The 14,198-nt window shown below is 54.3% G+C and overlaps 1 protein-coding gene across 8 annotated transcripts in view; it reads right to left on the reverse strand.

The window, feature by feature from the left end:
- Nucleotides 1-14,198, reverse strand: part of ANK1 (ankyrin 1) — a 62,655-nt gene that overhangs the window by 26,603 nt on the left and 21,854 nt on the right. For 6 of the 8 annotated variants that reach the window (XM_063358588.1, XM_063358584.1, XM_063358585.1 and 3 more), the window contains exon 2: nucleotides 3,705-3,806. In XM_063358588.1, coding sequence (XP_063214658.1) covers nucleotides 3,705-3,806 — 102 coding nt within the window. Of the gene's footprint in view, nucleotides 1-3,704; nucleotides 3,807-5,880; nucleotides 6,010-13,012; nucleotides 13,172-14,198 lie in introns of those variants that run through there. The other 2 variants (XM_063358589.1, XM_063358587.1) reach the window with 2 other exon arrangements.

Here is a 14,198-nt window from a genome sequence, read left to right on the forward strand (position 1 = left end):
ACCTCCCAACCATCTGCTTCGGCTCCTGTAGAGTACTGGAAGGTCACGTCACAGAATTGCTTCATCCCTACCTGAATATAGGTAGGGGAGCAGAAAATTCCCAGGGAGGCTCCAGTTCCAGCCCTCAGTACTCCTTTTATGCTTAGAACAGCTTGAAGACTGTTACTGTACTGGAAAAAGGTTTTCCACCCTCTCTCAAAGCACGGGCTATCCAGGATCACAGTCAGAGTCACAGATTCTTTTGCTCAACTCTGATTACACCACAAAGAGCAAAATCCTAAAAACCCACAGGCTTCTTCAGCATACCAACTCTGAAGTCTCCTAGAGCCTCAAGCACAAAAGGCCTGCTTCCAAGGGAAAATGAAGCGGGAATTCTGCAACACCCACAGAAGAGAGCCACCGAAAAGAAATGCTCCCCAACCACTGAGCCATCACCTCGGTCAAGCCCAGCTTCTCTGACTAAGACACACCTACACGACTCCATACAGATGGTCACTGACACCTTCATCTTCGTGACCTCCCAAGTTGGATATGGCCACAGACACACGCGCTTTTTCCCAGTTAGACTCACAAAACAAACGCCTGCAGTGCAAGACCACAGATGCTCGGTTCCTCTCCTCAGCACATATGCCCTTCTACACAGGGGATTCATAAATAACCTTTTGAATGCTAAAAACCTGTGAGGAATCATTATTCTCTGGCCTTACAGCAATAAGCACAATGTTTGCAGAAGATCATTTCCCAGCGGCCCGTCGATATTTCTGCTGCTGGAACAATGCGGGCTGTTTTGCGCATTTCCCTTGGCTTGACAGCTCCTCTGACCCAAAACCGCCACAGGATGTGCTTAATTTGAAAGGTGCTGTATTCTCCTCACTAAGTGCCGCAAATGCTTCCCAAAAATCCCAGTCACTGGCTGTCAATGTCACTGACAAACGCAGCCCAGAAAACACAAAAGGCGGACTTTGCACTTCGCCTGTACCAAAGCGGGACCTGGCCCTGGCTTGCCCATCAGGACTGTGAGTGGCCACCCCAACAGAGACCTGCCGACTAGCGCAGCGCTGTTCCCTGCTAGTGAGGGTCCTGGCAGCAAGGCGCGCTCATCCTCAGGCCTCCGGCTCCTCATGGATGAGATGGGAGCATGCAGGAATTCAAAACACGAGAGAGGTGAATGATGAAGACAGCGATGCAGATGGCAGCAATGAAGGCGATGAAATCGGCGGGATGAAGATCAGATGGCATGTCAAGGTCTCTGCACTTCAGTAAGAATACAGGGCCTGTGGGATAGGTCTGACCACATATATCCCTCTTTATTCTATACAGGACATGTGAGGTTGGACCTTTCCCACAGGTCTGATATTCCTCAGAAGGAAACCCCAAAGTGCCATCTAACCTCAGGGAGATGGCAGGAACCAGCGCAAAGATGTCACTGAAAGAAGTGCCTCATACGTCGACTTGCTTTCCCAGAGGCCTGTAAGGGAGCGGCGGGTGCATTAAACACCTATTTGTCTCTGCTCGTTCGTAGGTAAGCGTTCGGAAGCAGGAGCAGCATGACTCATTCGCTTCCAGCGACTGGCCTGCTGCTGTGGCTCAATTACAGGGGCTTCTGCTCCCCCAGGAGAGACTACAGGAGCAGCAGTTGGGTTTAATGACTGGGCCAAATTCTGAAACGAAGCACAGCAACTTGGCAGATCCTGCCAGGTGCAAACACGCGATCTGCTCAGTGCCGAGCGCAGGCCAAGTCCTGCAGCCCAGTGCTGAGAGCATGCTGCATGGCCTCTCCTCTTCTCAAACCCTGTACATCTCCAAAATGGTTATGGGGTCAGAGCCTCTAAGCCACCAACAGGACCCTATGGAAAAGCTCATCTTCAAAGGACTCTGAAACTGAAAATCTTCTACCTCTTCTCCCTGCAAGACCCCTCTGATCTAAATCCCATATGTCCCCGCACAGCCCCAGGACAGAAATCTGTGAGAGTATCTGGATGCTCATTATGAATTAATAATGCAGATAATACAGTGATGAACAAAACGAGCATCTCCTGAGCTTTCCCCAAACCCCATCTAGTGTCCCAGAAAGGAGAATGCAAGCTGCAGTGTGCCCCAGGGGTCTGCAGAAGCCCAGCATCCCTGCATGGTACCATCACTAAGAAAAGAAAAGGAGACGGTGACATTTCCTGGGGGAACCTGTCTGCAGTAACTGCACGGGCCACTGCAGTGCACAAATCAATAGGTCTGAACTACGCTTGGTTTGGGGACTTGATGCTGAACCAGGTGAACACAGATTTGTGCTACCTGCCAGGTCAGCCCCCACAGCATCACTTTGCTCTGGAAAGCAGCTGACGGTTCGGTTGCTGTGCCCCCTGCTCAGCCCAAGCCCCCGGAGTCTCTCCCTACAGCACCTACCCCATTTCAGGCTGAGCCACTTGCATTTGGCAGCTACACAGATACAAAATGTTCTGTCGCTTATGTGCAAACAGTTCCTCTGCGCCTGCAGCTCTCCTTTCCTGGGACAGACCTGTCTGCGTTGGGCTGGGAGGGGCTCCACCTGCCCAACACCTCCCAACCCACCAAGACTGGCATTTTGCAAACATCCCCTGCTTTATTAAACTGCAGCTTCTGGGAATCTAAAGCCTGAGCACTGCAGGCGAGGGGAATATCCCCAAGAGTGATTCCTGCGACAACCCAGCCACTGTGCTCCACTCTTCACAGTTACTTATCTGCTCTGCCCTCTGATAAGCGGCTGAGCCCCTCCCAGGTGTCCCAGTTGCTTGTCACCCTACAGGAGCCTCAGATCTCCCTCTCTGCTTACACCTTAATGCCCTTTGCTACGCTCCAGCCGGTACTGCCAGGCTCCCCAGGTCTTTATGGCTATTGCTGCCCTCCCTGCCCCAAAGACACTCGGTCCAGATCTGCCTTCTGGTCAGCCGCTTTCCTCCCCAGCACAGGACCAGTTTCCACCCAGTTCAGCTGTGGAAGCCTCCCCAGCAAGGGGCAGCTCTCAGGCTGGTCAGCCCTGCGTGGCCTCTCCCTGAGCCCAGTTCTGGTCAGAAGCCCCTGTGCCAGCAGCCTGGAGCCTGGCAAGTGGGTGGTGCAGATGAGAGCAGGATGGGATCTGCCAGCACATTCACCTCTGCACCCCAGGGATCCCCCACCACACCGGTGGTTGCGGCTCCATGCTCTGTGCACCCAGCCCTCAGCCCTCCACACCTCTGCGCACCCAACCCAGCCCTCCACAGCTCCGGAGACACATGCCTGGAGACTGCACAGTGCCTTTGCAGAGCAGATCGTCCCCAGGAAATAAATCACCTATGCGCAGCAGAGTTGCTGCTGCCCTCCACCACGCCGGGCACCTCTTTTGTCTCACCCCCTCGACGCTTCATCAGGAGCCAGGCACATCAGGCGTGGGAGGGGAGCAGGGCCAGGACAGGCAGCCTCTCCCACGAAGTTTTTGAACTTCCTCTGGCAGGCAAGTTATTACCAGCCAACTTACACCCTGCTCCATGGCAGGTAGGACTGTGGGATCAGGGCAGGTGCTCCCAATCGGATACGCAGAGCAGTGCAAGCAAGCAGACATGGGGAACCTCCATCCTATGGGAGCAGTGTACGGAAGGGGAGCAGTGACTGTCGCTGGGCCTGGGGGAGCCACCGCGTGGCACATTTTCACATGAACTAGAGGTGGTACCAGAAGCCCTGCGGATTTCACCTACCTGGTTGCAGGTGTTAATATCTACCCCATTCCTGAGGTGATCCAAGGCTTTGTCCAGATTCCCGGATCTTGCAGCTCTCAAGAAACTGGTTGCAGCGTCGGCCTTGGGGAAAAAAAGAAAAAGCATGAGACTGAGTCCCCCTGTTCTCCCCCATCACCAGCACAGGGTCAGCTCTTTACTCGGTTGCAGAGAACATGACTACAGAGACGAGGCAGAAAAGGCAGAGGCTAGGCAGGTCAAGGTGGGAACTGCTGGGACAGACCAAGGTGCCCCAAATTAGACAGGAAGAAGCAGGGCTGGGACCTGGACTTAGAGTGAAGAGCATCCAGGTGATGGGGTAGGAGAGCCACGCGAGGTCTGCAGCTCGTCCCAGCACTGCGGGTGCAGTAGGGAGGAAGCTCTAAGGGGACTCCAACCATGGCAGCCTCCCTTGGCCTAGGAAGCGCCTCCGTGTCCTGGCTGAGAGACTGCAGAGATGGACGAGGCTTAGAATGCAGCTGTGGTGAGCACACCCTTGCGGGCCTCCAGAAACCGCTGGGTAGCCGCGGCGGGGAGTTCAAGGACCAGCATTGGGGAGAATGACTGTGGCCGAGCACCCTGCAGCCAGGAAAGTCACAACTCTCGTTTCCAACAGAAACAAGGCAGTGCCTGCCTGCACCACTAAAACATAACCACCACAGGCAAGGCACAGCAATACTTCAAGCCACGCTATTTAGCAGTGTAAGGCAGCAAATGAAGGCCATGGGATGGCTCACCAGAAGCTGGAGAACAACAAGGTGGAAATGCAGTGATGTGGCTCTGTGAGGCTGGGACCTTGGACTGGTAACTACGAGCTGGTGCCTGCCTGCTAGGTCCAGCCCAAAGGGCTATCTGCAGGAAAGAGCCAGGAGACATCCATGGCAAGGGCGCAGGACACACTCCTCTGCCTTCAGCTCCAATAAAAAATCAAAACCCCTCTTGTACCACTCACGTTGGGACTGACCAAAGGACCCCCTGTGCTACGAGAGCCTACATCCTGCCATCCCAGGCCACCCTGTAGCACCCACAGCCTGGATGCCGAGGAGCACCCAGGATGAGGAAGCTCCTGGAGAGGAGCTGGAAGCAGCATGAGCACAGAGGACTGGAGGGAGACCTGGGCAGGATGATGCACCAAATGGGTTCAGGGTTTCTCTCTTCCCTTCTCTTTGCAGCCTCAGCTATCCAAATTCGGACTTTGGAGCAGCGCAACTCAGCCGCTTTCTGCTCTCCTCCGTCTGCCTCCCCCAGCCCATCCTTTCTGCCTGACCCTCCTACCACAAAGAAATGCAGCCCTGTCCTGGGCCCACCACCCTGCAGCAGCCAGGCCCATGGACAGGGTGTCCCGGTCTCCACCATGCCAGGAACACCCTGCAGAGGTGGGCCCAGGCTCCCGCAGCAGTGGCCGGGTGCCATGGCCCCTCCTGGGCCGCCCCTGGGGCAGAGGGACAGGCGGAGCAGGGCAGCACCACCATGCCCCATCCCGGCGCGCAGGCTCCACGTGCGGGGGGAACACGTGCCGATTGCAAGACCGCCTCTGCCAGCTGGCTCCACTGGCTGCCGCCTCAGAGGAGAGCCCTGTCCATCCAGGAGAACCCCCAGATTCACGGCAGAGCTGACGGCTTTGAGGAGGGCTGTGGGCACAGAGGAGACACGATGTGGCACCTCAGTGCTCTGCTCGTAGAGGACGATCTGCTGTAGGAGGCAGAAGGCAGCTCCAGCACTGTCCCTAGCAGTGCACGTTTGTACTCTGAGCCCTGAGTGCTGTCTGGGGTCTAGCGAGGAAACACCGACAGCTTCAAGCAACAGGCTGAATGCAAAGAGCTTTTCCAACTCCAGACCCTGCTAGAAGCCTCTACATCTCGGTGAGGATCAATGACAGGGCAGCACCTCAGCTGCGCTGCCAGCATGCCAGCCACAGCACAGACCTTCGACAGCAAACCCTCTGGAAAATCAAAGCACAGCTCAGCCAGGCTCTCCCACCCATGGGACACACATGGAGCTGAGAAGATTTAAAATGGTAAAATTGTACGAGCTCCAGCAGCAAAGGGGCTCCTGAAGCCCCAGCATGCCCACCAGCAGAGACCACAGGCAGAAAGCAAGCAGAAAAGCGAAGCGGAGGTCTCCAACGTTACGAAGGAGAAGTGCATTGTATACTCACAGCCACGTCTGGAGCGGACCTGCCCTTTCGTGCTGCCATAGTCCTCACTTCAGCTGAAACCTGAGCCCGGTGTCCCCTCTCTCCCTCCTTGGTTATCTACTCCCCAGCTTTGAGAGAGCCAGTAAGTTACATTGCATTCTATCTAAAAATACAGGCTCCCTCCTCGCTCCAACGCAGACCCTGCAGGGATCGCCAGCCGCTAATGGAATTTGTTCATTTTCTCTCCATTACTGTGTCAGACAGGATATTTAATACCAAGCCGCCTCCGGAAAGCAGCTGACTGCTGCCAAGTGCAGGGAGCGGGTCAGAGCTGCAGGTACCATCTCGGGAACAGCACAGACAGAGCAGCCCTGCAGACGTGCCCAGGAGCCCAGTATTTCACAGGTAACGCCTGCCATGGAGGAGAGGGGTCGCGGTTCTCCCTCACCCCGCTGGGTGCTGGGGCCAGGGCCTCGGCGAAGGTGCTGAGGCTTCAGAGGTCCTGCCCTTCTGCTGGCCGTGCTCAGCAGGCAGCTCTTAGAGATGCACAGAGGGATGCAGGACACCAGGCACCAGCAGACAGACAACACATGCAGCCACGGAAGAAGGGATAGCTCAGCTCAAATGGTAAAAGCAAGGGAATAGATCTGCAGTCACACTGCCCTTCTGATGTCAGTGTGCATGTTGGGACTGCCTACCTATCGCTCAGGGGCATTCGTTCACAACAGCTTGCCTTACTTTGGGGCGTCACAGAGATCAAGACAACACTTGATTAGCCAGCGATTCAGCCCAAACTGAAGTACAGATTGGGTCACTGCCATCTCCTGAGTTTCAGCAAAAGGGAGCAGTGACAGCAAGAAATGCAGAGATCTGATGGACACAAGTAGATGTGCATATCAAAAAGATAGATATCCCAGTCAGCACACCACCAGTGTCCCTAAACACAGACACACACACATCGCACAGTTACCATCCACTACTAAGCACAAAGCGTGGCATGGGCATGCTACATGCACCCCCCGGTATTTGTACACATGTGCACACGCAGTCACTTGCTACCCACGTGCCCTAGGATACACAGCAACTGCTTCCAGATGCAAAGACTGCCTCTACTCGTTTTCCTTTCTTTGGAGTTTGTAGTGTTTCTTTCCATTTTCCTTTGCCTTCCATGAAGGAGTTATTCCAGGGGAGAAAATAAGCCACCTCTCTTGCTATTATGTACCTCCTGCACTCCTACACAGATGCTAAATCCTACACACAGGTGTCATGCTCCACAGACTTGTGGACATTTGAGTTGCAAAGTGTCAGGAGGCTCCTGCCAGCAATTCCCCAAGAGAGAAGCCTCAGATTAGGACTTTGCAAAGTGCTCCAAGACCTTCTAAAGTAAAAAACATAGCACAGCAATCGTACTGTGCTTCTATTCTCCTTCCCTTTCTCTTCTTTCAGGAAAAAGCTCCCCTTGTCTGCTGACAATCTAAATTTTTCCCTTTCCCTCTCCTGGCCCTGATTAGTGGCTTCCTCTGCTCCTATTCATAGATGTCCTCCTGCTCTCACAGCCTTGCACCACAAAGCATCACTGCCAGTGGATGAATCTCCCAGCTCCTCACCCCAACATGAGAAGCCTGGCCCTGACCAAACCCATTGCATTGCAGCCGTGGCTAAGGCAATAAGCAAAGGGGAAATTCTGCCAAACCAGAAGCTCAGGCTGGATTTCAAGGGCTGCAGTCTGAGGTTCGGTAATCCTGCTCTGTCTTCTGGCTGTGGTCGCAGTCCTGCTCTAATCTCCTCTGGCAGTGCCAGGCTCTTGCTCCCACCCAGGGAGGAGCTGCCGCCAGCGCCTTCTGCACATCACTGATAAAGCAAGGGAGGGTCCCAACATTGCCTCCTTCTGGGAAAGGTGGCCACTTTTGTCAGGAGCCCACTCTGTACAAGCTGCTAAATGCTGCAAATAGATGAGTCCCAAGCGCAAATGAGTTCAGGGACTTGTGCTGATCTCACAGTGTTTTCTGGGAAACAAAGACAGGCAAGAGGCAAGTCGCCACACTGTTCCAGACTGGCAAAAGGCACATGTGCATCCTGCTACACTGCCCTCTTTACCCTATCTGCCCACTTGCCTCCTCTACCTGCAGTTCTGCTGGAGCAACAAGGCAGCCTGAGCAGGGACTGCAACCCTTTGGCTGTTCATACAGCGCCCGGTGTGAGGAAGGGCTGCGCCAGCTTCTTGCTGAGGAGCTCCAGAGGAGGTGGGATGCGCGCACTGGTACGTGTGACTGCCTGGGAAGGTGTCCTGCTATGCAGAGGGCCAAAGATGCCAAAAGAAAGGGACTGGGTGCCCTTTCCAACAGGTCTCAGACTCCAGCCGTCCCCGGAGAGCAGTGCTGCCCATGCCGCACAGACGCAGGCAGTGAGGGCAGTGCACCCCCCCCAAGGGGCTGCGGGCATCCACGGGACCATCTCACTGCCTGCAGAAACACAGAGCTTTCATGCTTGAAACCAGCTGATTCCCTGCTCCATTGGAAGAGCTGCAAGGACTAGTTACAGAGAGGGAAGAGTGGGGGAGCTTGAAGTCACTGAGGTTTTTTGAAATGGGCTGTATTTTCTTCACTGTCTACCTAGAGGTACCACGCAGCCAGACCTGCTCTGCAATCGAAATATGTGGTGCGACAGGGAACCCAGAGTCTCAATCCTCAGATGGTTCGGTCCCTGCCTTTACCCTTCCCTGGTCTCTGCCGTGTATCTTCAGAGCCTCTGCCCTCACTGAAGAGCAGTGCTGCTCTTAACACCAGAGAAGAGGAACTGCGATACAGACTTCAAATAACAAATTACTTCCTATGCCTTGGGGAGCAAAATGCGTTCTGCCAAACGGCAAACCAGGTGGCCAGCAATTTTGGGTCTGCTCTGCTGCTGAGCAGCATGGCCGCTGCCTGCATGTGAAGGGAGGGAAGCTGGCTGCGTGGTGGGTTTGCCGTAGTCCCTGCGTGCCGGAGGCAGGATGCAGACCAGGCCCATGTACATCGTCCTTGGGGCAGGCACCCTCCTGCCAGCCCTGCACTCGTTCAGGTGTGTTTCTTCCAGGCCTGCCAGTGAAGAGCAGCAGGCTCTGCTGCATGGAAAGCTTCCTATGGCTGCTCTGTAGCAAAGATCTTGAAAGCAACTACGCCCAATTAAACCAGTACGCAGGTTTCTTGCTGTCTCATGAGTTTTGCCACTAATGATAACTCTGCATCTTCAAACCCTTTTGTCTCTTTTGTATTCTTTTGAAGCCATGTGCTCCTTCCAGCAAGGAGCTTAGCAGCTCCTGCTCCACACACTGCAGGCATCTGTTTGCAGCTCCATTGTTCCAACACTGTCGAAACCCCTTACCAGAAGCAACATGTGCCACCCTTTCTCTGGGATACATTAGGAGCAAAGTCAGCTGAGGCATATTGCAAACTGGGAGCGCAAACTGTGTGAACAGCAGAAAAACAGCAGCAGGAGGGCCACAATCCCTCCTGAGCATCATGTGCTGCTGCTAAGGGGGAGGCACAGTTTTAGCACTGGCCCTGTCTGGGGAGGCAGCAGTGGCTTTTGGCCTTGCCAAGCAGACACACACATCCTCCTGTATGTGGCCAGTGTGATGGTGAACAGGGGGAAACAAGAGCCAGACTGCCACAGGCTCATGGAGCAGAGGACAGGGCAGGCTGGGCACCACACAATCACCCCAACAAACAAAAGCCACAACTGGCAGTGAGATGCAAACCTGAAGCCTAGCACCAAAGCCATGTACTGCTATGGGTATCCCACCTAGATGGTGGGGAAAGGTCTAACTCGCATCAAGGAGGTCATCCAGCCACTTCCAGTTGCAATGCCAGGGTGCTGGAACCTAAGGTTGGCGCTGCCAGCCAGAGAGGTAGTGCAATAAACCTGGCAACAGCCCTTGACGCTTGCTGTGACATTTCTTTGCCATGTGGGATTGTGTCCAGTAGTGGGCACGATCCCCACCTTTGAGGCATTATTTCCAGCAGAGAGAGCAAAACTTTACCTCAGTGGTTTACTTTTAGGCCTAACCAAGGGATTTCTCTGGAGCCAGAGCTCATTTGGACCTCCCTGCCTTGCAGACATCACGTGCCCAGGTCTGCAGGTGATAACATGGATCCCTTCTCATCAGATGAGAAGAATATCCCAGTCCTGGAAACAGCAATCAAAGATGGCACCTAGGGTTTCTCTAACATGATCAGGGAAGATCAGGTAAATTGAATCAGAGATTCAACTCACAATGCCCAGAAACAGAAATCACGCTGTCTGCCTTACAGGAACTTTCTCTCCTATTCACAGAAACTTGACAGTCTCAGTGGTGCCTGCAGTGGAAACAAAACCTACTGGCAGGTCTTCTGCCAGAGCAGAAGACAGCATTCAGCAGAGCACGGCATCTCCAGAGAGGCCACAGTAGCAAAGCCTCAGGCAGGCAGCCAGCGGAGCACGGAGAACAGGCTACCAGGCACATACTGCAAACCCAGATGAAAGAGAATAGCAAAAGCATTGGGAAAATTCATCAGATAAAAGGATAAACCCATATACCCAAATTCTGTCCTCTCGTCATTCTCGTCCCCTGCCCACACAATTTAAGACATAAATCCATATGCCCAAGTTCTGTTCTCTAATCATCTGCACCTCTGCCCACGTGATTTAGGACAGGTCTGCAGATCCTAATAGGACTGATGAGAGTCAAGGCACAAGAGGTCATCTCTGGAAGCCATCTGCCAAGCGAGTTTGTTCCCATTTCATGCACCATCCTGAGTAAACCCTTTCCCCACGCCCCCTTCTGATGAGTGGAGATTTCACAATAGCCTCAGGCCTCCCCAAGGCAGTACCACAGAGCCCAAGGGTTTATGTGCCCAGCAGAGATCCCCAGACCAGAATGCAAGGGGGAGCCCAACCATCTTGCAGCAGTTGAATCGGAGCATGCAGGAAATTAAAGATGATCTCGTGTTACTGTGGCACGGGGCTGTTAGAGCTGGAAGAGCACTCAGCATAGCGGGCAGAGGAGAAACCCCAAAGCAAAAGAAGGAGGGCCCCTGGCAGGTTTGTGCGAAGGCAGGCAACTTGTCAATTAGCATTTTGAAAGTACTGAAGAGGAGGCAAGCTTTCATGGGCAGGCACCAGAGTAGCCTCTCCATCACGCACGATCCTCCATCGTTACATAGTCATGAGTAACTAGCTTTCGGAAAGCCTGTTTTTAGGCACTTTTAACAGGCGAGGCAGTTCTGGACTGTCACTGGTGGTGCAGTTCAGGGCCAAGGTTAACTCGGCCCCTGCTGAGCATATTCAGATACAGACAGCATCTACATCGCCATTTGGCTCCTTCCTTCCCCCCTCACAGGTCCCCTTTGCTAGCTGCTGAAGCTGGAACAGGTTCAGGACTGTGAGCAGGGTGGATATCAGAAACAGCTTAATCTGCATTGAGCAAGGACTTGGGAGCTGCCCCTGCACAGCAGACTGATCCTTCTGATAAGGATCCCCTGGTGCTACAGCCTACAGCTCTATGAAAGGTCGCCTCTGTCAGTTCCCACCTGCTATCAATGCATTTTCTAAGTAGTAATATCAAGATCTTGTTCTGTCATTCGCAAACCACCACTTCTCTAATGAAGTACGGTGCTGGGTCCAGCAGCAGTGAGTGGAGTGAGGAACAGGGGCTGGTCAAGAGGTCTGAGCAGGGAGCTGGTGACCAGGACATTGTTCCTTTCAGACATAGCCAAAGCAAGGCAAGAATTAACACATCTATGCTCCTGCCAGCTGAGGCCACGCACACCCAGGGGAAAGCTGTCACTCTCCTTTGATGTTAGCAGGAGCCTCTGCTCTCTGCATATCCTGAAAAAGAAAAGCTATTTTTACCTCACCAGAAAATATATAGACTGTGACTGGAGACAACACACGAGAGCTTTTTGCTCCAGCACTACACCTCTTCTAACAACATAACAGGGTTTACAGCTGCTGAGAAAGATGCAGCAGCACTGTAACTGCCTTTTATCTCCTACTTTCCTAATGCACTTCCTTCCTTGGACCGTGACATAGCTCAGGCAGGTGTGTGCACTGAACACTGGGGAGCTGAGAGGGCTCTAGCAGGTTGCCAGTGCAAGGGGAAAGCAAAGACATGCTCTGAGCCTGCCTGACGCAAGCCATTGCAGGCCAGCCTCCAGCCTGCCCTGGGCTCTGGGCAGTGCCCTGGGGCTCAGGAGATGTGCTGGAGTCCAGACTGTGCCATCAGGGTCTGTCCTGGTGCCCCCTGGAGAAACTTATCTTTTCTAGTGATGCCTATAAACCGCTCCTAATTTCTGCAGTCTGTTCTGACTCACTCTCTGCCTCTGCTTCAGCAGAGCTGATCCACACCTGTTTTTCTGCCCGCACAAGCAAAAGCGCCGAGAAGGGGGCTTTCTGCTGGGACCCGCACGCGCTGAGGAGCGGCAGAACAGTCCCTGTGCCACGGCTGCGATGGATTTACTGCCAGCAGTGTTCAGCCAGGCTGGTCCAGCCAGCACTCAGGGTGCAGCCTTTGGAAGCCATGCAGGGAAGAAAGCATTGACAGGAAAGCACCTGAAGCCCAGGCCTGGCCATGTGTCTCTGCCAGCAGCTCCCTGGTGAGGACACGCCAGCAAAGCCGCCGCAGCACAGCCACCTGCTCCTCCACAGAGCCTGTGCTGCACTGTGCCCAGAGAGAAACGTCATCCCGTGCACCTGGCCCAAGCTTCGTGTGGGGAAAATGAGAAAGATGACAACACAGAAATCAACATTTACCATTACAATAGTGCAAAAAAACCACTTGAGGGCACCTTCCTTCTGCCAGCAAAGCAGCGGTGAGAAGGACAGGGCAAGTACAGCGCCACGGGGACCTAGCCCTTCTGGATTCAACAGCAGGCTCTGCCACTGGCTCCCAGCATGACCTTAGGCAAGTTCCCAGCGAACTAAGAAGGGCAGAAAACCCTTCCTGCCATTCTATGGTCCATTTGGCTGCAATCTTTTCAGGACAAGGGACATTTTCTCTGCACCAGACTTAAGTCCATGTTACTGGCCAGGACATATCTAAACTCCCGCATGCAGACCAGCACCCTGAGAACTGAGCTGATTCCTCTCCCCCTGGTGCTGCCTAGCGAGCCCCTTACCATGCCCAAGTACTCACCCTCAAGTAATGCAGGCATGGCATCGCTGCAGGAGGAAGTCAGCCCGCCCCAGGCAGCCAGGGTCTGCAGCGCTGGTCAGCACGCTCACACTGAACACTGCAGCCCCACCAAGTGCGAGCAGCCCGTCTGGAAGAGGTTTATCAGCAGCAGGACTGCACCCTATCACCACTTGCAGTCACTGGCCTACATGCCGGCCTGGCGGGGGGGGTCCTGCCTGGAGTCTGGAGATTACAGGTTGTTCCACGTCAGGGGCCTGGGGAGAGCTGCCAGGTTGGACACGAAGCGTTTGGCCAGTGCCATGCCCCAGAATACTGCATAAACATGTCTGCGAGCTGTAAACAGGGAGGAGCCCACGTGCATGAACCCTGCTCTTCAAGCAGTACGAGGGAAGATGAAACTTCAGAAATACAAAGCAAAATGAAACAGCTCAGTGGCCAGCACCACGCTGTCTCTTGGTCTGTGCTGTGCAAAGCAGGCCGGGCCAGAAGCAGTTAGCAGAAGACCCCAGATTGTTCTCTGGTCTCTGCAGACCTTGGCTGGGCACAGTCCCAAACGAAGGACACCGAGATGGAACTGAAGTGGCAAATGAGGTCTAGCGACAGCAGCTCCAGGCCCTTTGTAGGGCCCGGGGCCTGCTGCAAGACAATGAACGCGCCCCTTCCCCCCTTCTACCTGCACAGCAGACTCCTGCTCCAGCATCCCTTCAGGAGATCCTTGCTTGCAGCAAGAAGGCAAGGGGTCCACAGTGGTTGGTGCATGCCCTCTCTGAAAGACACGCAAGGGAGTCACACCGATTGTTCAAAGGAACAGACCTCCTGGAGACCACTCCCGTCCCACCCTCTCCTTGGCTCCGGCTCAGGGTGCCATACCACAGGGCAATGCTCCTGGCTGGCAGGAGCCATCCTTCTGCTGGTGTTTCGCTAACCCCACCTTGGATCCAGACGCTAAACTGGGGCCATCCTGACAAGGCACCGGGGGACTGCAGGGGAGCCACACAGCTTGGTTTCTATTTCTAGCTGCCATTCAGCTGGCCCTCTTTGCCAGTTAGAGGTTCAAGAAGGCCAAGGCACTTCCCCCCAGGCACTGGGGGCAAAGCAGTGAATGCGGGGCCGTGAGGTCATCACACCTGGAAAGGCCTGGGCAGCATACAGATAAATACGGCTTGTGACATTGCAACTTCAGAGA

Source organism: Chroicocephalus ridibundus, chromosome 23 (genome assembly GCF_963924245.1).
Source record: "Chroicocephalus ridibundus chromosome 23, bChrRid1.1, whole genome shotgun sequence".
NCBI lineage: Eukaryota > Metazoa > Chordata > Aves > Charadriiformes > Laridae > Chroicocephalus > Chroicocephalus ridibundus.